The sequence below is a fragment of the Rhincodon typus genome, chromosome 2 (assembly GCF_021869965.1).
Source record: "Rhincodon typus isolate 14 chromosome 2, sRhiTyp1.1, whole genome shotgun sequence".
In the NCBI taxonomy this organism is placed as follows: Eukaryota; Metazoa; Chordata; class Chondrichthyes; order Orectolobiformes; family Rhincodontidae; genus Rhincodon; species Rhincodon typus.
The window spans coordinates 123,161,742-123,183,639 of record NC_063333.1 but is presented as its reverse complement, the minus strand read 5'-3'; the positions used below and the strand labels follow the sequence as shown (position 1 = coordinate 123,183,639).

The 21,898-nt window shown below is 38.7% G+C and overlaps 1 protein-coding gene across 1 annotated transcript; it reads left to right on the top strand.

Annotated features, from left to right (window-relative positions):
- The first annotated feature begins 856 nt into the window (after positions 1 to 856).
- Positions 857 to 19,308, top strand: c2h6orf62 (chromosome 2 C6orf62 homolog). Its single transcript, XM_020516243.2, has 5 exons — positions 857 to 2,290; positions 12,875 to 13,051; positions 14,396 to 14,521; positions 15,254 to 15,388; positions 17,942 to 19,308. Exons 1-5 carry the CDS (start codon positions 2,162 to 2,164, stop codon positions 18,065 to 18,067), a joined length of 693 nt encoding a protein of 230 aa, XP_020371832.1. The 5' UTR covers positions 857 to 2,161; the 3' UTR covers positions 18,068 to 19,308.
- The last annotated feature ends 2,590 nt before the right edge of the window (positions 19,309 to 21,898 follow it).

Sequence of the window (21,898 nt, the reverse complement as noted above, 5' to 3'; positions counted from 1 at the left end):
TCCTGCTCCTCTGATGCTGCTTGGCCTGCTGTGTTCATCCAGCTCTACACCTTGTTATCTCTATTTCTACAATAGCCTATTCTACTTTTTAGGAAAACAATTCATCGGCTGGAAAGCGGCTTGGAGTTTCCTTAAATAATAATGGAAATACAAATATGAACACGATGCCACACGCAGCAAAACTTCGTTAGGTTGTTTTCACACAATAAACTCCTAAACGCCATCGGCATAGAATCTTTAATTCCCCAAATCTCTCTGAATGCAGACTCTCCCCTACATCCTCCTTCCCTTCTGAAATGCTTGGTTGCCTGTAGTCCCCTGCCCAAACGTTACCAAGCCTCAGCTGTGTTCTGAGGAAACGTCGCCGGACCCGAAACGTTAACCCTGTTTTTTCCTTCATAGATGCTGCCAGACCTGCTGAGCTTTTCCAGCAACTTTGTTTTTGTTATCAAGCCTCAGCTCTTTTAATCCGACGATGAAATAATTGAGTGCAAGATATTTTTTTCCTTTCTGAACGATAGTATCAATATATAATAGCATGTTCTAAGAAAGTCACTGTTTTCCATTTCCTTCTAAGTGGCTTCTATTTATGCGTATCATTAGCCTAAAAAATCAGTACAATTTAGGGGAATGTAAAAGCAGAAAGGTCACGGCTCGGGGGTTAACGAGGCACGTGATACAGCATGACGTAGGGAGAGACATGTTTACATCAATTAAAAGTAAACTCGATTTTAGAAAGCTCTAATCATAATACAAGGTGTTGATATTCCTAAGCCAACATAACATGACAGGTTGAAAAATGTGATTTCTGAAAATAAACTATTTTTGGGGACGTGCGGGGTTGTGACGTCATTGCAGCCATCTTGCCTGGAGAGGCGGCGGCGGCGGATCGGTGCTGGGTGTGGGCCCGGGAGTAGTGGCTGGCCCGAGCTGACAGCAAGTAGCAGAGACTGAAAACAGAAAGGGCTGCTGCATTGGTAGATGAAGGAGTGGGCTAGGGCTCGATAGCTGGACGTTGAGAAGGGAGGGAGTGGGAAATCCAGCCCGAGGCAGGCTGTGGTAGCCGAGGGCAAGGCCGCTTCTTTGTGCGGTTTTCTCAAACCAATAGCCCGCTTTTTAAGACTATGGGTGACCGAGAGCGCAGAGAGCGCGATTCGCTCACACTGACGGGTTTGACCGGGTTTGTGGTCTCGTCTTGACATGGGCGGAGAGTGACATTGAACGTTGGTTTGCAATATATATATATATATAAATTATATATATATGTTAAACATAAACCGCTTAGGAAAGGAGGGAAAAGAGAAAACCAAAACAAAAAAAGGAAACAACAGAAGCTCAACATCTGAGTGCACAGATCTGAAGGAACAAACATGATAAATGATTTAATTTTTTTTGTTTTGTTTTTCGGTGCAGGGAAATGTCAGGAAACGGGGTAAAGGTTTGCCACCATGGTGTTGATTGAATTTGTCTCTTTGATAAAATTAGAAATGCCTTTTGCTTGGATTTTTGTTTGTTTGTGCCCAGGTGCCAATGAGCAGCGCCATGTAATTGATGTGCCAGCGCAATCCTCCTCTTTCCCTTTTATTGTCAGACCTTAAAACAACTAAAAATCTAGTCCAATATGTTTGAAGACAGCCATGTTAGAGGCTGTAGGTAGAGTTTTCAGGCTGATTTTTGTGTAAAAAGGCAAAATCCTGGCTTATGTGTAAACATGGGATCTGGCTGCATCATTTCTGTGTCATCTTTGGGCACATGCAGATTACAGTTAGGTGTCTAATTTGTTGGTTAGATTCATTGGCATCCATCATTGTAAACTAGTTTTAGTTGAACAGGTTAAAATCTAGCATAATTTGGATTGCTTTGGTTTGTAGGTTTTATTAATGTGAATTTAAAAAAAACACAGTCTAATTCCCTGCACTCATGAAACCATGTATATATAGGGACTGTTATCATGATTGGACTCTGGCCTACATTTATCCTAAGTTTTTGCACAACACAGTTTTAGACTTTCTGGTCTAGTAGTTGTGGTAGAATTTTTTTCAGTTAGCACTACCAGACTTGTTTGTTCTGTTGCGCTGTTTTCTTTTGAGAGAAGTTGCCCCTGCTAGATTTTGTCAGTTTCTGCTAAGCTAGAAACAGGGTTGCCACTCATCCAAACAAAATGGGTGACCCAAACTCTCGGAAGAACCAGACTTTGAACCGACTGCGTGCTCAACTTAAAAAGAAGAAAGAATCTCTGGCAGATCAGTTTGACTTCAAGATGTACATTGCCTTTGTATTCAAAGATAAGGTAGGAATTTTATCAGGTCTCAACACATGGCAGCATCAACATTTAATAGTTTGTGCTGACCAGACATAGAATGGGGCCAGAGAATAAGTATATTGAACTTTTATTTAAGTTGTAATATTAGACTGCTTTTACCCTGAGCTTTCAATTCTCTGAAAGCTGCATTGCTAGTTTCAGGCAGGCAGATTCTCACTGACATTAGCTGGAGCTAACAGTTTATAGACTAATGAAGACTTAAAACAAGCGGCAGGCCATTCATGACTGAGTCGAGGAATTTCTTTTCTCAGGGTTGTGAACCTTTTGCTTAACCTGGAGAACAACGGAAGCGGTCATTCGATTATGTATGCAAGATAGAGGCTGATAGATTTCTAGATGCTGATGACATCTTGGAATATGAGGATAGTGCAGGATCTTGTTGAAGTAGATGATCAACCGTGATTTAGAATGGTGGAGCAGGCTCAAGGGGGTGATTGTCCAACTCCTCTTTTGCTATACAGATGTCACCTGACTCAGCAGAAAAGTTTGGAGTGAGTTGTTCGTGCTGTTGGGAAGGTTTATAAAATGTTATGTATATTAGTGAACCTGTCAAGCGGTGAATTCACACTATGGTATACAACATCCAAGTTATCATGCACTGTTTTGTTCCAAAATTAGTTTGTGATTAAATCTAATCTCTCAGTTCAGCTTCGATCTAAAGTTTGAAATGCTCCCCTGTTAGCACAAAGTGAGGAATAACCTTTAAATTCTATACTTAGAAAACTTAGGCTTCCATTTAAATAACCTGTTATTCTTCCTACCGTCTCACTATTCCTTTTCTTTGTCCACGCATGCATACTTTTGTTTTCCATTCATTTGTGGAATATGGGCGTTCCTGGCTGGCCAGCATTTATTGTCCGTCCCTAGTTGCCCTTGAGAAAGTGGTGAGCTGTGTTCTTGAACCTTTGCAGTCCGTGTGCTGTAGCATGATCCATAATGCCTTAGGGACAGAATTCCAGAATTATGACCCTGTGACTGTGAACAAACGGTGATTATTTTTCCAAGTCAGGATAGTGAGTGGTTTGGAGGGAAATTTACATATGGTGGTGTTCCCATGTATCTCTTGCCCTTAACCTTCTAGATGGGATTGGTCTTGGGTTTGGAAAGTGCTGTCTAGGATCTCTGGTGAATTTCTGCAATGCATCTTCTGGATAATACAGACTGCTGCTACTGAGTGTCAGTGGTGGAGGGAGTGGTTGTCTGTGGATGTGGTGCCAATCAAGCGGGCTGCTATGTTCAAGCTTCTTTTGTTGTTGTGTCCAGGCAAGAGAGGAGTATTCCACCAGTTCTGAGGAAGGGTCACTAGACCTGAAATGTTAACTCTGATTTTTTTTTTTTCTCTCTTCACAGATGGTGCCAGACCTGCTGTGCTTTTCCAGCAACTTCTGTTTTTGTTGTGTAGTATTCCATCAGACTTCCGACTTGTGCCTTGGGGTGGTGAACAGGCTTTGAGGAGTCAGGAGGTGAATTACTCACCACAATATTCCTAACCTCTAACCTGTTTTTGTAACTAATGTACTTATGTGGCAAGTCCAGTTGAGTTTCTGGTCAGTGGTAGTTCCCAGGATGTTGATATTGGGGGGAACTCAGTGATGGTAAGACCATTGAATGTCAAGGCACAGTGTTAGATTGACTCCTATTGAAGATGGTCATTGGATGGCAATTGTGTGGCACAAATATTACTTGCCATTTGTCAGCCTAAACCTGGAAGTTGTCTAGATCACTGAATTCCTATAGTGCAGATAAAGTTCATTTGGCTCAAGTCTGCACTGACCTGCTGAAGAACGTAACACCCAGAGGCCAATCTCAATAATCCTGCATTTACCATGACTAATCCATCTAACCCGCACATCCTGAGACACTGGGGCAATTTAGCATGGCCAACCCACCTAATCTGCACATCTTTAACTGTGGGAGTAGGTGGAGTACCAACAGAAACCCAAGCAGACATGTGGAAAATGTGAAAGCTCCAAACAATAACAATCCGAGGTTACAATCAATCCGGGGTCTCTGGCCCTGTGATGCTAACCATTGTGCCACAGTACTGCTCAAATCTTGTTGCATTTGGACATGGGCTGCATCAGTATCTGAGGAGTGGCAAATGGTACTGAATGTTGTGCAATCGTTGGCAAGAATCCCCACTTCTGACCTTATGAACGGAAGGTTAGTGATGAAGCAGCTGAAGATAGTTGGGCCTGGGGCGCTAACCTGAGGAACTTCTGCAGAGATATCCTGGAACTGAAGTGACTGACCTCCAACAACCACAACTATCTTCTTATGTGGCTGGTATGACTCCAACCAGCAGAGTATTTCAAATCCATTGATTCCAGTATTGCCAGGGATCCTTGATGCCACACTTGGTTGAATATGGCCTTGATGTCAAGGGCTGCCACTCTCACCTCACCATTGGAATTCAGCTCTTTTGTCCATGTTTGAGCCAAGCTGTAATAAGGTAAGAGCTGAGTGGTCCAGGTGGAACCCAAACTGAGCATTGGTGAGCAGGTTATTGTTAAGCCGATGCTACTTGATAGTACACCTTCCATCGCTGATCGAGAGTTGACTGATGGGGCAGTAATTAGATGGTTTGAATTTGTCCTGTTTCAAGTTTTCAGTACTTTTGCCAGAATGTTATCAGGCCCGTTGACATCTGCACTATCTAGTGCCTCCAACCATTTCTTGATATCGCATGGGGTGAATTGCATTGGCTGAAGACTGGTATCTGTGATTGTGGGGACCACTGGAGGAGCCAAGGTGGATCATCCACTTGGCACTTCTGGCTGAAGATTAGTGCAAATGCTTCAACCTTATCTTTTGCACCGATTTGTTGAGCTCTTCCATCATTAAGGATGGGGATATTTCTGGAGCTGGCTTTTCCGTTGAGTTATTTGATTGTCCACCAGTATTTGTGACTGGATGTGGCAGGAGTGCAGAAATTAAATCTGATCTGTTGGTTGTGAGATCTCTTAGCTCTGTTTATTACTTGCTGCTTATGCTGTTTGGCATGCAAGTAGTCCTGTTTGTTAGCTTCACCAGGTTGACACCTCATTTTCAGTTATGCTTGGTGCTGCTCCTGGCATGCACTCCTGTACTCTCCACTGAACCAGGTTTGATCCCCTAGCTTGGTGGTAATGGTTGATTGGAAGTATGCCAGGCCATGAGGTTAACAATTATGTTGGTATACAATTTTGCTGCTGTTGGTAGCCCACAGCACCTTGTGGATGCCCGGGCTTGACCTGGTAGATCTGGTCGAAATCTGTCCCTTTAGCACAGTGATAGTGACACATAACATCATGGAGAGTATTTTCAATGTGAGGGTGGGACTTAATCTCCACAAATGCTGTACTTTGTCGACCCAAATTACAATGTCCATTTGGCATTTTGACAACCAAATTTGTGGATATCCACTTTGCATTTTTGAACACATGCTCTAATGTACTTGTCTGATTTGAGTGTTATCTCATACTGTGGAGACCACAGTACGTACCTGAAATCACACTAGACATCTTGCGCAGCTTTCATCACCATCCAAGATTATGAACACAAACATTTTGCCATTCAGGCCTGAATGCCTTTTAGTAAGATAACTTGCCAAACAGCCAAAGGTCATTTAACTGCAATTTGTTCACATAATATCTTTTGCCAACAAGGACCTGTTAAACTGACCTAAAATTAACAATTGGTCTACCTTTTAATTGGCATTTTCTGAAGTTCCAAACTTCTGTTCCCACTTTGTGCAGAAATGCTTCCCAATGTCTCTTTTGAAATGCCTGATGCCCCTTGCCTTGGACTCTTCAAACTAAATTAATTTTCTGTAGTGTCTGCGTCGGTCATCTTAAAAACTTTGATCAAAATCAAATCTTCATAGTCTCAATTCCAAGACACACCATTCTGATTTGTGTAATCACACCTTGTAATTTAACCCTTAGAATCTAGATATCATTCTCGTAAGCCTACATTGTTAATGCCTCTAAGGGTGGCATATTTTTCCTAAGGTATAATGTCCAAAAGTAAACACTTCTCTAGATCTGATTCTGTTTCAGCTTTGTATAGCCTTAGCCTAACACTTAACCCCTTCTATTCAATATAAAAGCCAGCAGTGGGACAGCCTTTCTGATTATTTTATTTTTTTATTCATAACATTGAATTCATCTACCTAGACACTAGCTTCTCGCCAATTAGAAAGTAGTCCCTTCTTTCCATTTGTTTTTGATGTACTCTGACACTAAACCCTACTTCATGATCACTTCTGTCAAGTTCCCCAGTCTCCTTAAATTGTCAGAATTATTGTCTGACTCTAATACTGATGTGCAGAAATTTTTCTCAATTAAATATTGAGAAGACTAAAGCAGTTGTCTTTGCTCCTAGCCACTGACTTCATCCCTCTTCTTGTCAGTTGCTTGTTTGCAATCTTGGTGTTATATTTGTCACCTTGAGTTCAAGCAAAACTCTGCTGTCCATGTCCTAAATTAAAGTTCCATTTCTTCAGCTTCTGTGTTTGGGTTAAACAAAGAATGTCTCACTCCTCCATATCTGTTATCCCATAACTCAGATATCTGTACTTTGCTTCTGGACTCTTGGATTTTCATCATTGCACTGTTGGCAGCTGTATTGTTAGCTGGATAGGCCGCTTTCTTCCTTAAACCACTTTCCTCCTTTTAAGGTGCCTCCTTAAAACCTGCTTTGACTAAGCTTTTTGTCACCTGCCCAAATATTTCCTTGTGCAGTAACCTATCACAGGATGATTTGTATTCCTGTTGAAGTGCCTTGTGTTCTTTAGGCATTAAAAGTGTTTAAGCGTATGTTTGTTTTTAGATCCAAAGTGGATTATTTCTTTTCTTTTTTTCTTTATTCATTCATGGGATGAGGGCGTCATTGACTAGGCAGCATTTATTGCCCATCCCTAAAAGCCCAGAGGGCAGTTAAGAGTCAAGAACATTTGTTTCCCTTGAAATCTATTTTCTAGAATTTTATTCATTTATTTAACATTAAAAAGATATTAATAGACTAGGTTTCTGCCTATATTCTACTTTCTGTGCCATCAGCAAATTTAGATATTTGGCTTTCTGTCCTGTCATTTAAGTCACTAATAAAAAGTTGTTGCGAGGTAACGTGAGTCGGTCAAGTCTTGACAGAGTGTCTACCTATCATTCATTATTTTGTTTCCTGCTGCTTAATCAATGTCATAAACAAATTAACCATTTGCCTCCATTTCACAAGTTTCAGCTTTAGCTAACAAAGCCTTCTATCAAATTCTGTCTGGAAGTACATATAAATAACATCTGTAGCAATTTCCCTGACTACTACTACAGTGTCTCTCCAAAAAATTCAGGTTTTTCAGATATGAACTTAATTGTATCATTTGAGGTTAACTACATATGTGTGGAGGGGTCTGGTGGCAGAATGGTATTGGTTCTATCTCTGGGCCAGAAGGTTTAGGTTCAAATTCTGTCTCGGGGTGCGATATCTATGGAGATGACGTAACCTGTCCAAACAAGGTGATAAAAATCGGGGAACCTTGCTGACACAAGCTGAGTGGAATCAGAAGACATGAACCTGTAATGTTTCATTCTATAAATACATGTATCCTGAGTAAAGACCAACTTTGGTGACGTTTTTAAAAACTGGTTATCAGAAATATACATGACCCATCCTTTGAGTCCATGTTGATTCTCAGCTGAATATTTTCAAGGTGTTCATTGGTCTTATTAATATATATAGCTTCAGTGATTTCTCAACAGATGTTTGGTTAACATTGTCTGGTTTTTCACTTCTCATCTTTCTTAAATAACAGAGTGGCAGGCACAATTTTCCAGTCAAAAGGAACGGCTCAGAGTTTTGAAAGATAATAGTTGGAACATCTGTGATGTTCTCTCCCAGTTCTTTTCATATCCTAGGATGGAAGTTATCTGGCCTGGAGGTTTCTTACTCTTTTGTAATGCAATTATTACTGCTGTTTTGTTTAATGTTGGTGAGTCTCTGACCCTACTTCAACGTTGTTTACCCCAGGATATCTAACCTGCCGATTGCTTCCTCTGCTGTTAATATTGATGAAAAGCAGTTATTCAGCACGTCCATCAATCTCTATTTTCATCGACACTACTGTCAGTTGAAGGAGCTCACATCAAATCTACTACCACTTCTTTATACTGTAATTGTAAAAGGTTTTTCTATTTATTCTGATCATTCTTTCTCTTTGTAGCTCTTATCAGCTTTGTTGCTTTGCTGCTAATTGGGATCTGTGCTATTTTCATTTTTTAGATCTATGTTCAGTCTTGCCTCTTTAGTTTCCATTTGTTTTTAATGCTGCTTGGGTCACTGATCTTTCATTATAGACTTTAATAGATTCATGAAGTTGCTGTGGACGGTCGATTTGCTTGGATTAAATATGGAAACTTAGCTGTTTTGCATTACTCTTTTTCAAACAATTGGTTGAACACTGTCATGTTGTGACTTTGTTGAAATGGTTTGCATCCAACTGCTTCATTGTTACTAAGCAGAGGTTTGTAAGTCCACTGGTTGAATTTTTTCAACCTATCTGTCCACAATTTCAGGAATTCATTATAATTTTGTCATGTTTTTGTTATTTTTCAGCAAGTTAGATGTAGTGTTTGGAAGGAAACAATGTTAAATAGAAGCTAATTCTCTGGATTTAGGAAAGGCTAACATATGTGGACTGAGACAAAGATTTCTGTAGTATGCTGGGCAAATCTGGTAATAGCCAAAACAACAGAATGACAGTTTGGAGAACCAGTTTATACCTCTATGCTGAAGCTTTACGTACCATCGATAGACAATAAAGGGAAGACCATAAAGTGGAAAAGCATGCATAAACAAAAGAAGAAAAATTTTAAATCCATCTTAGTTTTTTTCTGACGAAAATCAATCTTGATGTTCTTCTTGAGTTGAGTATCATACCAAAGATTGTCATCTGTCATTTTAGTGCAGATTGATTTATAATGTGATGAAATTTTTATCTCAGGGCAATGACTTGAAAGAAATTCTGGAATTTGCATTTTTAATCAGTAGAAAGTAGCATCTCCTTTCTAACTGACTAAAGATTCAACAGGAGGTGGGCAGCAACTGTTTTTCGGGTTGTTACCTTTCTGCTTATAAATTGTTGGTATACCTCCTCTACCACACTACACCTGAGGAAGGAACAGAGCTCAAAAGCTGGTGTTTCCGAATAAACCTGTTGGACTATGACCTGATGTCGTGTGATTTTTGACCAATTGAGTGCAATGGTGCTTGGCCTGCAGAATGGGTGGGTGGAATTTAAGAAAAGGAAGTGAGAGGTATTTTGCCATGCGTCATTTAATACAGACTTAATGGCACAGTTCTGAAGAGGATGCAGGGAAAAAGAGACCAGGTCTGCATGTACATAAGTCTCTTTGTGCATTCTCGGGCATCATTAATAGAAGCATTGAGTACAAAAGCAGGGATGTTGAATCCTTAATTCTTCAGCCATGGCCTGACTAGAGCTTTATGTCCAATTCTGGTCACTACATTCCATCAAAGATGTTGAATCCTCTGTGTGCAGAAAAGACTTTCCAGAATGGTTCCAGGCATTGGGTATTTTACCTGCAAGATTAGGTTGGTGAAGTTGAGGTTTTTCTGATGGATTAAGGAGGTTGAGAAATTTGATCGAAATGTGCAGGATTATGACAGGCTTGGAAAAGGTAGATGAGGAAAAATTTGTTCCCATTAGATGATAGTACGTGAATTAGGGGACGTAGAATTAAAGTTTCGGATAAGGGGTGCAAGGGGTATGTGGGGAAGAATTTTCCCCCTGCCACGTAAGTGGTAAAGACTTGGAACGGACTAACCACAAAGTTGAAGTGAAGGCAGTTAATTATTTCCGAAAGGAAATTGGATGAACACTTGAAGGAAATAAACGTGCAAGGCTAAACCGATGACGGGTGAATGGGACTGATTGGAGTGCACAAAAAGAGACAGCATAAACTAAATAGACCTATATTGACTAGACCTTCAAATTATGATGAAAGACAACTTTTTTTATGCATTTGTACCAGTGTCATTATTAACCTTCCTGTGTTGGAAGGGAATTCTGATGGTTTGAATTTTCAAATAACCAACGGACCTCCCTTTAACGTACAAATACACAAGTCTGCTTTGTCATTCAGTAAGATTATGGCTTAATTGATTACTCCACATTCTTGCCTAATCCCAATAACCTTTCATTCCTCTGCTTATCAAGTACGCATCTGTTTGTGCCTTAGACAAATTTAGAGACTTTGTTTTCACTGTCTTTAGCATTTAAAAGGCTCACATTCCACTGAGAATATATTTCCCAGTTGTCATAAATGGATGACCCCACATTTTTAAATAGTGACCTCTAGTTCTGTACCATAAACTGACTCAATATGGAACATCGTATGTAGGGTATGATATTTTGGATGATTGTTTTTTTTGCCTTTTCTCAAAACTAATCAAATGTGAAGATAGTCATTGGTAGGAATTGTGAGTTGAAGGGATCTGGCCTGGGTGGATTGGAATCAGTAAAACAGTAAATGAATAATAATAAAAGACTTTCAAAGACAGAATATTTGGATACAGACTGGTCGCACTCTTGCGTTAGTTCTCTGTCTCTCCTTTAAAAAGCTAAGGAATGTGTTTTTTTTTTTAACAGCCTTCTCTACTTGTCTTGCCGTATTCAAAGGTTTGCATCTTAAATTTGGACTACCGTTGTTGCTGATATGGTCTCCCTTTGATTTTCCTGTCAAATCTTGGAGTGGTTTTAAGCTTGGAGAATGAGCAGCAATGTAGCATTTGTAATTCAGCTAGACCTTGCAATCAGTAGGTTGGCTGATCACTCTCCATATAAACATTTCAGTTTGAGCCATGGAACTAGTTCCTGTCTTGTGGGAGGAAGGCATGGAAAAAGAGGGCATCAAACATGGAGGTGCAGCTGCTGTAATTGAAGCCCTACAGGTATCAATGTGATCCAGGATAAGAAATAATTGTGAGCCTAATTCCACGTGGGGGTATATGGAAAATTACAAAGGACAATGAGGAGAGTAGAGATGAGAAAGTGATCAGAAAGAGTTGGCCATTGATCAGTCTCAGCCAGGCTTCGTTAGTTTAAGGATGGTTATGCATTCTTAGGGGAGCTGTAAACTACAGTTTGATTTATACTGTCTGCTGATTTCAGTACCAATGCATTAAATCTTATTTACCTACAGGGAGGAACTAGATAAAGAGAAATTTATTTTATTGATTGTAGGTTATTACTTTGTATATTCATAACCATACAAAATATTTATAATTTAGAAGTTATCGGTAAATAATTTGTACCATATTGACCTGCTGAGTTTCTCTAGTGCTTTGTTTTTATTTGAGATTTCCAGCAACTGCAGTATTTTGCTTTTATTTTCATTTGCTGTAAAAGAGATTCTTCACGGTATGTGATTTTACCCCCCCCCCCCTTAGCCATTGAACAGGATAAGAATATGGCAAGCACCATATGACTAGGTGTATTGCTACTTAACATTGAGCTCAATAACACAAAACATTGCAGTTAAGTTCTATCAACTACAGAAGCTCTGTTCTGTGACTTTGCCGATATTAATATTTCTTAATTTAGTGAATTGATTCTTGAAGTAATGTACTTAATGTTGACTCTTGCCTATAGGGATCTGTTTCAGAAGAGTGCAGAATTGAGGTGAGGCGATGGGACTTAAACTGTTTACGTTGGAGGTGTTGGACGGGCATGCATTCTTGAAGCTGAGAAATTAAGTTTAACAGGATCAATAGATGGATAATGGAAGGGAAAATAGTGATATGGGAATAGAGCAGGTACATGAAAGCAGAAATTCTGTTTGAATATAAGATGAACATAAATCTGGTAGGGTTGAGGCATGTTTCCATGTTCCACTTTCTATTTAATTCTATGTAATCTGTTTGTTATTTTTCCCATTGTGTTAACACGTACTATTTGATTAATTCTTGCTTCTGGATTAAATTGATTCCATGTGTTGTTCTTGGGTTCTTCTTTCCATGCTGACTTTCAGTTTACCTCTAAACAAAGCATTAGATCTAGTTTCCTTTGAAAATTATTTGAGTGGAAATTGTTCCTTTAAATTCATGATATGAACTAAATTGTCAGTTGAGTTATTTTAAAGCTTTTGTCTTCACGCTTGAAAAAGAAGTCTGGTAAACTAACCAGGATTAAATTATAATTTAGTTTTGTAAGTTTTCCCCTTGTTGTTCAAAATCTTTGAAGCAAAAATGCTAGAATGTGCTTAAGTGAATGTCATAAATCTGAAGAAATACATTGTGCCATGTTAGGATATTTTTTCAACAAATCCCTGTCCTTGAGCTCAATAAATTACTAAGGCTTGAGGTTTTGTTCTTATTGTGTTCTTTTCACACCTGGTGTGAGAACTGCTGGATCATCATTCAGTCTAAATATTACAATTTCAACCTAAGGCATTCAGCTTTGATACTTCTAAAAATTGAAATTTTGAAAAATTGTGTGGTTGAAAATTGGTTCTTTGTATTTCAAAGAGTTTGACTGTAGCATTTTCTTTAAAGAAGAAAAAGTCGGCACTATTTGAAGTGGCTGAAGTGGTACCAGTTATGACCAATAACTATGAAGAAAATATCCTCAAAGGCGTACGGGAGTCCAGCTACTCCCTGGACAGTTCCATAGAGCTGCTGCAGAAGGATGTAGTGCAGCTTCACGCACCTCGCTACCAGTCCATGCGCAGAGTGAGTAAAATGATGCTTTTTGTTTCAGTAGAACATTAAAAAGTTCTGACTTGGTTCAGACCAGAACATACTTGTCTCACATCTGGTAGCACAAAAGGCAGGGAGAAAGCTCAATCAAAAATTGAAATGAAAAGTACTGTAATGACACAGCAGCTCCTTACTTTAAAAGGCTCATGTTTTATTAAAGCATCTTTTGTCAACAGAAGAAACAACTATTAATACACTTACACATGTATAACCACTGATTTATTCTAATACAGACCTTCTCCTTATATTCTGTTGTTTCTGTATCGCATCAAAGTGGAATCTAGTATCCAACTTGATGTTGGCCTAAATTTGGAGATGGAGTTTGTCTGTGAAAGTAGGGTTTGAGCACTGCAAATTCTGACCCACCATGGGGAATGCTACCGTTAAGACAAATATTTGCTCTTGTTCAATATTCTTGTACAGCTGTGGTTGCTGAAATTGATATTAGGTTGTGTTGCATACTTTTATTCTATGCCAAAATTGACTTAGGTACACATTTGCATCCATCTGTTAGTGATGAATCAAAAGCATAGGTGATGCCAATTTTTAAAAAAAAACTAAGTTGTTGGTTTTTACTAATTCAGAATTGAAAAGATTAGGACTGAAAGTTTAAATACTTGGTGCTGCTGACCTTGCAATCTAATAAATCAAATGTGTAAGAACACCTACCTTAAATGAGTCCCGTAGATTTTGTATTGATGTGATCCAGTAATCTCAACTTCTGATAGATGATTTCATGTTTGGGTTGTTCGTTAATTATAGTATATTAACTTTGTGAATTGTTAAAGTCATTTCAGTAGTTGTAATCTTAGCATTATAAATTGGTCTTTTAAACCACTGAACATCCTTATTTGATTTGGAGAGACTGGATTCTCTTGTCATCTTAAGGAATTGCTGAAACTTTTGCTTTTAGTGGCAAAGATGCTGACTAAGCATGAATGTAATTGAGAGAGTAATTTGGTAAAGGCAACATGCTGATCTGTGGGGAGCAATTTAATTTGGTGAATAACTGTTACTCAGGTTAAATTCTTAACTAATAAAAGAAAATTTGGATTATTGTGATACACGTCACTGAAAATAAATAAAAGATATATCCAATTTTCTGGTTCACAAAAAAAGTACTGTGATAGGCACTTGAAACTTCTGTTGGAATACATAGTGCCTCTGATCTTCAGGTTATATTGTACTTTGAGTTGCACCCAAATTATCAAATTTGGCCAGGAAAAATGGCTCAGATTGAGATTACTGAAGTTGCAGTGATTGTTTCTATCAAAAGTATTATTTAATGTTTATGTGGGAATTTCCCTTCTCTTTCAGGACGTAATTGGCTGTACACAGGAGATGGATTTTATCCTTTGGCCACGGAATGATATAGAAAAGATGGTCTGTCTCCTGTTCTCCAAGTGGAAAGGTACAGATGGTGAGCCTTTCAGGCCTGTTCAGGTACTAGTTCACTACTCATTGTTACACAATTATGTAGAGTTAATTCTGTCATATTTTGTTTTGCCTCTGGGCAAAATTGGTTTTGCCTGTAAATTTTCTAAACATGTTTGCAATTGCTATCTTTTTTCGGTTGGTTCAATGATTTTTGTATAGATGTTGTAAATTATTTATTTGTGGCTGCCTACATGGAGATTTATTTCAAACATCACTCTTAAGTCACTTGGCATTTTGATGAAATAGATGTCTATGTTGTATCTGCAATGTTATTTTGACTGGGACTGTGTTGATTATTTTCTTGTTTCAGTTTTCACTCCTGGCAGCATCAACATTTTTTTGTGTACAATTCTATAGGTGCTAAGAGCCACGTAACCCATTAACCCCTTATTTAAATCTGTGATTCTTGACTGTGTACAGGCTAACGTGACTCTTGTATGTCATTGATAAGCCTCCCCCATGCCCCCAACCCCGACCAAAAGAACCTGAAGCTGACAGCCATACATTTCTAGAAATTGTGACAGCATAGTAACCAGGAGTTCTGACAAATCTACAGAGAGAATCGAACTTTAGCATCACTGTCTTTTCTAGTTGAATTCATTCAACCTTTTTATGGACCTGAAATTGAATCTGAGGCAGGCTTTGTCTTTTTGCTCACTATTCGTGGGATACTTTTTGAGCCACAAGTTTTTTTTCTTTTTAATGCCATTTATTGCAAGCTTTTTGCTGTTCATGCAGGCCAAGTTTGAGTTTCATCATGGTGATTATGAGAAACAGTTTCTGCACTTACTTAGCCGGAAGGATAAGGCAGGACTCATCATAAACAACCCATGCCAGTCCATCTTTCTGTTCATTGATCGGCAGCACTTGCAGGTGAATATAACACTGATTTCTTTTGTTGTATTTTCTAAAGCTATTCAGTTCTAGCTACTGTTTAACTAAGGGCATGTGAAAGCAGTGACATGGCTCACTTTTAATTGTTTTGAGTAAAACATTTCATGTCTGGGTTGTTTGATAATGATAGGATGTTATATTTTGTGAATTGTTGAAGTCACTCCAAACAGTTGCAGGATTTGCATTATAAATTGGCCCTTTTAAACACCCATCAAACTTTATTTAATTTGGAGAGATCCTATTTTCTAGATGCTAAAAGGCATCCCTGAAACTTTTTTGTTACTAGTGTCTTTTTTGCTTTGTAGCAGCATTTTGGTGGAGTTGTACAATTAATCCTAGCAGCCAATCTGTGTAACAGTTCCTCTCTATACCATCCCATTTAATTACTCCGAGGTTTACTTTGTAGAATTTGAGACAATGCCAATTTGTATGTATTTGTTGATTTTGTTTTGAGATTGTTTCTTTTACAGCAAGCAAATCTATTTGTCTAAATTGATATGGCAGCATGCCATTTTTACACATTAAGATTGGATAAATTATTTTTCCGAGTTAATTTTGAGATTACCTACTCATTTTGACTAAGGCTCCACCTCATATTAGACCTTGCAGAATTGAAGTGCTGCATCTGACTCTGGATGATGAAGGGTATGGAGAGAATGAGAGTATGTTCAATGTCTAGACACTAGGTGAGATGAGATTAGTTGTACTGTATTTTGTTTACTTAACACCCTCTTGAGGCACATTGACACTGTCAAAGTTTGAGTGGAAATTTGCAGGGTGAACAGTCTCTTTAACACGTGGTGTGGCCTCAGAACGGATAGCAAGAAATCTTGAGGGATTGGGGGGAGTGAAAGAGAGAAATAATCAACTTTGAATTTTATAACTACTATAAATGACTCATGAATTCAGTGGACTGTATGGAATTCATTTTTATCACTTCTCATGATTAAGGCAAACTCTATCATAAACATGGTACTATTGTATTAATTAAACAAGCTGAAGCAATTTCTTTAAAGAAAAGGAAGCATTCTAATTTGGGTTTTTGGCCCATATGCACTTTTTCCCTCCTGCAGGGAGACTTTGTGCTTTGTGCCTTATACCAGTTGCTTATTGGTATGAGCAAATCAAATTGGGGATTAGAAAGCTATCATCTAGCTGTGTGTAGAATCAATAAATTATTTCTAATTTTTTTAATCTACTTGGGAATTTTTCCTCCATCCCTGCAAAAATACTTCTTTCCATCCAGAATTTAGAAGTTCAGTTTCTGTTCCCTGATCTAGTAAAACACAGCATTATCAAATACTGTATGGATGTGATAATGCATTCTTCAGCCTCTGAAATCCTGTTAGTACCACCCCAATGCCCTCTGGAGCCTTTGATAGTGAGGAAGGAGGAAGTTAATGGGCAGGCGTTACCTTCCCATGCAATCGCAAGAGGTGTATCATGGGGGTTTTGGGAGAGAAGGAGGAGTGGACCAGAATTTCCCAGAGGAAATGGCCCCTACAAAATGCTGACGAGGGAGGGCGTGTCTGGTGGTGATATGCTGCTGGAGATGGCAGAAATGGCAGCTTCTGATCCTCTGGATCTGGATGTGGATGTGATGGGGTGGAAAGAGAGGATCAGGGGATCCTGTCTGTGTTGTGGGAGGGAAGAGAAGGACTGAGGACCGTATCAACGACAAATTGGGGAGTCTTTAGTTGAGGAAAAAAAATGGACATTTGAGGCCCCCCAGCAGAGGGTGGCATCATCTAAACAGATGTGACAGAGAAATTGGGAGCATGGGATGGCGTTCTTTATTGAAAGCAGGGTGTGAAGATGTTTTGTCAAGGTAACCGTGCAAGTCGGTCGGGTTTGTAGTGCATCTGTGTTAAGCCTATCCACTGAATTGGAGATGTTAAGGAAAGGAGAAGTAAAATGGATCAAGTGAAAGTGAGAACAGGGTGGAAGTTGAAAGCGAAATTGATTAATTTTTCCAATCCCAAACGAGAGGGATGCAGAACCAATGAGATCATTGATGTACTGGAGAAAGAGTTGTGGGGAGGACTCTGAATTGGCTTGGAACAAGGGATGGTCCACGTACCCCACAAAGAGATAGACATAACTGAAGTCCATGTGGGTACCTATGGCAACATCTTTGCTGTGAAGGAAGTGAGCAAGTTAAAGGTGGTGTTCAAAATGTGGATGAGGCAATTTAAATCACAGTGGTTGGTCTCGAGGTTCAGAGTAACTTGAATTTGAACTTAAATTTGGGCTTTAAAGAAAAAATACTTACCTCAATATATTGAAGACGCATGGGACACACTTCGTTAGATCTTCTGACCATTGCACTTTGAGTACTTACAGGCTACCTGGGCGTTCAAAGAAAATTGGTGCATTTCTTCCAAACTCTGCATATTGACTTTTGAAATAGGGGTATGTTAGTGACCTAGGTTTGATTTACATTCAAGGCAGCTTGTATATTAAATTTGAAGTCATTTATTTTGTAAGTGAACAGTCATGGATTTTTTCTCTTGTTTTATTTTTGATTCTTAGACTCCAAAAACCAAGGCCATAATTTTCAAGTTGTGCAGTGTCTGTCTTTACCTGCCACAGGATCAGTTGACCCGTTGGGGAGTTGGAACCATTGAGGACCACCTCCGTCCCTACATGCCAGATTAGGGGCGGGAGCCAGCAAAATAGGAAAGATCATAAGAGCCAACAACAGTGAACTCACATTTCATCTTCATTTCTGAGTTTAAGATGCTCCACTCATGAAAAGAACAGTCTGTTACAAAGCATACTCATCTTGAAATTTATTTTTTTTCCAGTTATGCGTATCTCAGAACTTTATTTCTTTAATGTATTACCTGCACATTCACTGTAATAGGCTGCTTTGCAGTTAATCTGCATTGTGTCAACTCCACATGGAAAACAAAAAGGTGAAATTTGAAGAGAGTGTTATACATTGATGCATACATACCAGAAATGTACATATTAGTCTTCTCGCTTGTGCTGGTTATGTACCCTGACAGTTACTTTAGATATTAAGATATAATGTTAGGGTGGGAAGTGCATTTGACAAGGATTTCAGCAATTAAAGGATACAACTTGTATGTTGTAAAGATGAAGGGTGTTAAAGCTGAATAGCACTATCTTTATGGTCCTGGTAGATACATTTATATTGGGCACATACTGGTCATAATTTAATGACGAGCAACTGAAGGGAGGGGGGAAAGAAATCTTAAAGTACTCTTAAAAATTTCTTGTGTAATGTAGGCTCCTGTACCTTATGTGGGCTACATTTGCTGACATGTTCTTTTTGGATCTCTTTCCCTGAGTTGCTATATAAACATACAAAGGAGTTTTCCTTCTATTCTTTGGAGATTTTAGCAGGTTAACAATGGGCAAACTGCAGATAACAGAACTGGAGTCTCAAGTAGCAAACCAGCTACAAAATCGTCACTAAAGTTCATTGTTACTGGATTTTATTTTAAAAAGAGCCTTCCTGTAGCTAACGCAGCTTATTTATCTAAAAAGTAAGTTAGGAACTATTATGAAGGTAGAAAGATGGTGCAAATATGCTGGTTGCTGATAACACAACTGTGTAAAAATTAGAATAACTAATGGAGAAATTACCAGTACTTTTTTTTAAAAAAAAAAAAAAAAAAAATCTTCTGCAGTCTTTCAATTTGGTTAAGGGGATTGTTTATAAGACTTGATTTTGAGCTTGTGCAATTAATGTGAGGCAGGCTGCCGAGATGAACTGAAGAGGAAATAGCTTTTCTGTGGAGCTGAGAAGTCCGAGCTTTCTGGGGTTATTTATGCATGCCTGCCACTTCAGATAAGAACAGCGCTAACCAGTAGCAAATTTGTACTCACCTGTTGAAATTGGAAAAATGAAAATAAATCTTTAATCCTTATTCACAATTGTCTGATTTGTTTCTTGAATGTTGGTTTGATTAGCCTTTGAAATATTATAACTGTTGGGAGATTTACATCATTGTACTATTTCTACAGTTTCTGGTTGGTCCAGAGGAAATTGTATTCGTGTCATACTAACACCACAAAGTTGTTAGCAATAAACATCGAATCAAGAAAATGTAACTTAAGTGTTAAGTTGGAGGCAGCAATTGAAAGTCATTTGATATTATCAGGGTCATCTACAGTTTCCCTGTTTGCTTCTAATGATATGAATAAAATATGGGCATTCATGAGCTGTTTCTTAATTTTGACAGTTGGGAATCTAGCAGAGAACTGCCTATCAATGTACAAAAGCAAAATCTGTCGGTGCTGAAATAAAAACATGCTGGAAACTCCCCAGTCAGGCAGCATCTGCCAAGAAAGAGTTAAACATTTCAGGTTGATTACTTTTCATCAGAACAGTAGGAAGTTAGATATGTAAGAGTTATTAAGGCAGTAAAATGGGGTAATGGATAGGAAGAAGAAAAGGAATTAGAGATTGACAAAACCTATCAAACCGCAAAATACAGAGTAAAGAGACACGGGCTGTGTCCAGGTAATGGTGAATTTAATGCAAGAACCAAGATAATTTAAAGATAATTCTATTTGGATAGAGTCAACACTCCTTTGTGAAAGGGAAATTGCTTGACCAAACTGAGTTTTTAGATTTTACCAACAGTCAACAGGTGAAACCAATGGATGTGGTATATCAGAAGGCTTAAAGTCTTCAGAATGCCACACAGGGCTAGTAAATAAAATTAAAGCACATGGCATATATACTAGCATGGACTGATGATTGGTAAACAAGCAGAAACTAGGAATAAATAGGTCATTCTCAGGTTGGCTAACTGACCACAGGGGTACTGCAAAGATCAGTATTTGGGTCCTAGCTGTTCCCAATCTACATCAATGATCTGATGACGGCATGGCAGATGGAATATAGTATGGATAAGTGTGAGACCATCCACCTTGGTAAGAACAAAGGTACAAAAATATTTCTTAAATTTAGTGATTAGGAAGTGCAGATGTCTAAATAGAGACCAGAGTATCCTTGTTCATGACTCCTGAAAGCTAGCATGCAAGTGCAACAAGTAATTTGGAAGGCAAACTGTATGATGGCCTTTATCACAAAAGGAATTGTGTACAAGAGTGAAGAAGTCTGGCTTCAATTTGCATAGAACACAAACTATGCCCAGAGCATTTTGTGTAATTCTGGTTGTCCTGTCTAAAGAGGGATATAATTGCTATAGAGGGAGTGCAGAACAAGTTCACTAGACTGATTCCCAGGATGATGGGACTGTCCTTTTGAGGAAAGATTGAGGTGTTAGGGCCTGTATTGTCTGGAGTTCAGAAGAATGAGGCACCGTCTCAAACTTATACAATTCTTAAAGGGATAGACTGATGCAGAAAGTATGGTTCCCCTGGCTTTGGAATCTAGAATTGAGGGACTGTCTCAGAATAAGAGATCAGGCATTTAGGACTGAGACGAGAAGTTCCTTCTCTCAGAATAGTGAACCTTTAAAATTCTCTGCTGCAGACATTTGGGGATTCTCCACTATAGCATGCATTTAATGCTGGTTGAGACAGATTTTCAGGAGCCAAGTGATATGGGCATTATTTCAAAATGAGGATAAAGCTTAGTCATTGTGATTGAACCTGTTCTGTCATTCAATACAATGAGCCATATGGTTTTGTGCACATAGTTTGTGGTGTACCGAGACCTCACCAGATGTTCAGAACTGTTAATTTCTTGTTTATTATGCTGCACCTATCATGTCAAAGTGTCCCAAGATGTTTACCAAACAATAATACACTTTTTGACATCAAAACACCGGAGGAGAAAGTATCCAGGCAGGTTACTAAATTTTGGACAGATGGAGGTTTGGAGGTAAGTGGTTTGGTGTGCAATTAAAACTATATAAAGGCAACCTGTATTGTGTTTGCTTCATTAATTTCAGATTTGCTGTGCTTGACTAGCATTTATGAAATTAATCTGATCCAAAATTAGTTTCTATTGCATATCAGAAGAATGGTAAGACTCACCCAGTCCTTCATGCTAAATACTGGCAAGGATGAATGGAGCCAATATTTCAGAAGAAATTTGGGTTTTGTGTTTGTAATGATGAATAGCAGCTGCATAGCATTTAAGAACTCCTCTCATAAGTTAATACCCTAATTTCTGGAAAACAAATTTGGAAGTATTTGAGCAAAATTGAAACTCATGGGATTAAAAAAAAAGGCAACTAACTTGTTAGAGGGGTGAGAACCTGAGGGGTAACCCAAATTGAAAAGAAGTAAAATTAATAACAAAGAAGTCAAAAAGATGCAAGGGGGTTTCTAAGGAAGAAACAAAGGAGAAGCGTTGAGTATGTTTTGAAAGCAGAATGGTGTCAAAACGATAGTTAAGGGCTGTCTACCTGAATGCACGTCATTCGCAACAGACAGTCTAAAGGCACAATGGGTATGATCTAGTGGGGGCCATTACAGAAACATGGCTGCAGTGACCAGGAGTATGAGCTGAATTTTCAAATATGTTCTTGAAATACAGAT

Bases quoted from the DNA above. Each gene is read 5' to 3' on its own strand.
- c2h6orf62 (XM_020516243.2), top strand. From the start codon at position 2,162: ATGGGTGACCCAAACTCTCGGAAGAACCAGACTTTGAACCGACTGCGT. The intron at 2,291-12,874 runs GTAGGAATTTTA...TTTTCTTTAAAG, and splicing joins CCTTTGTATTCAAAGATAAG to AAGAAAAAGTCGGCACTATT. The intron at 15,389-17,941 runs GTGAATATAACA...TTTGATTCTTAG, and splicing joins TTGATCGGCAGCACTTGCAG to ACTCCAAAAACCAAGGCCAT.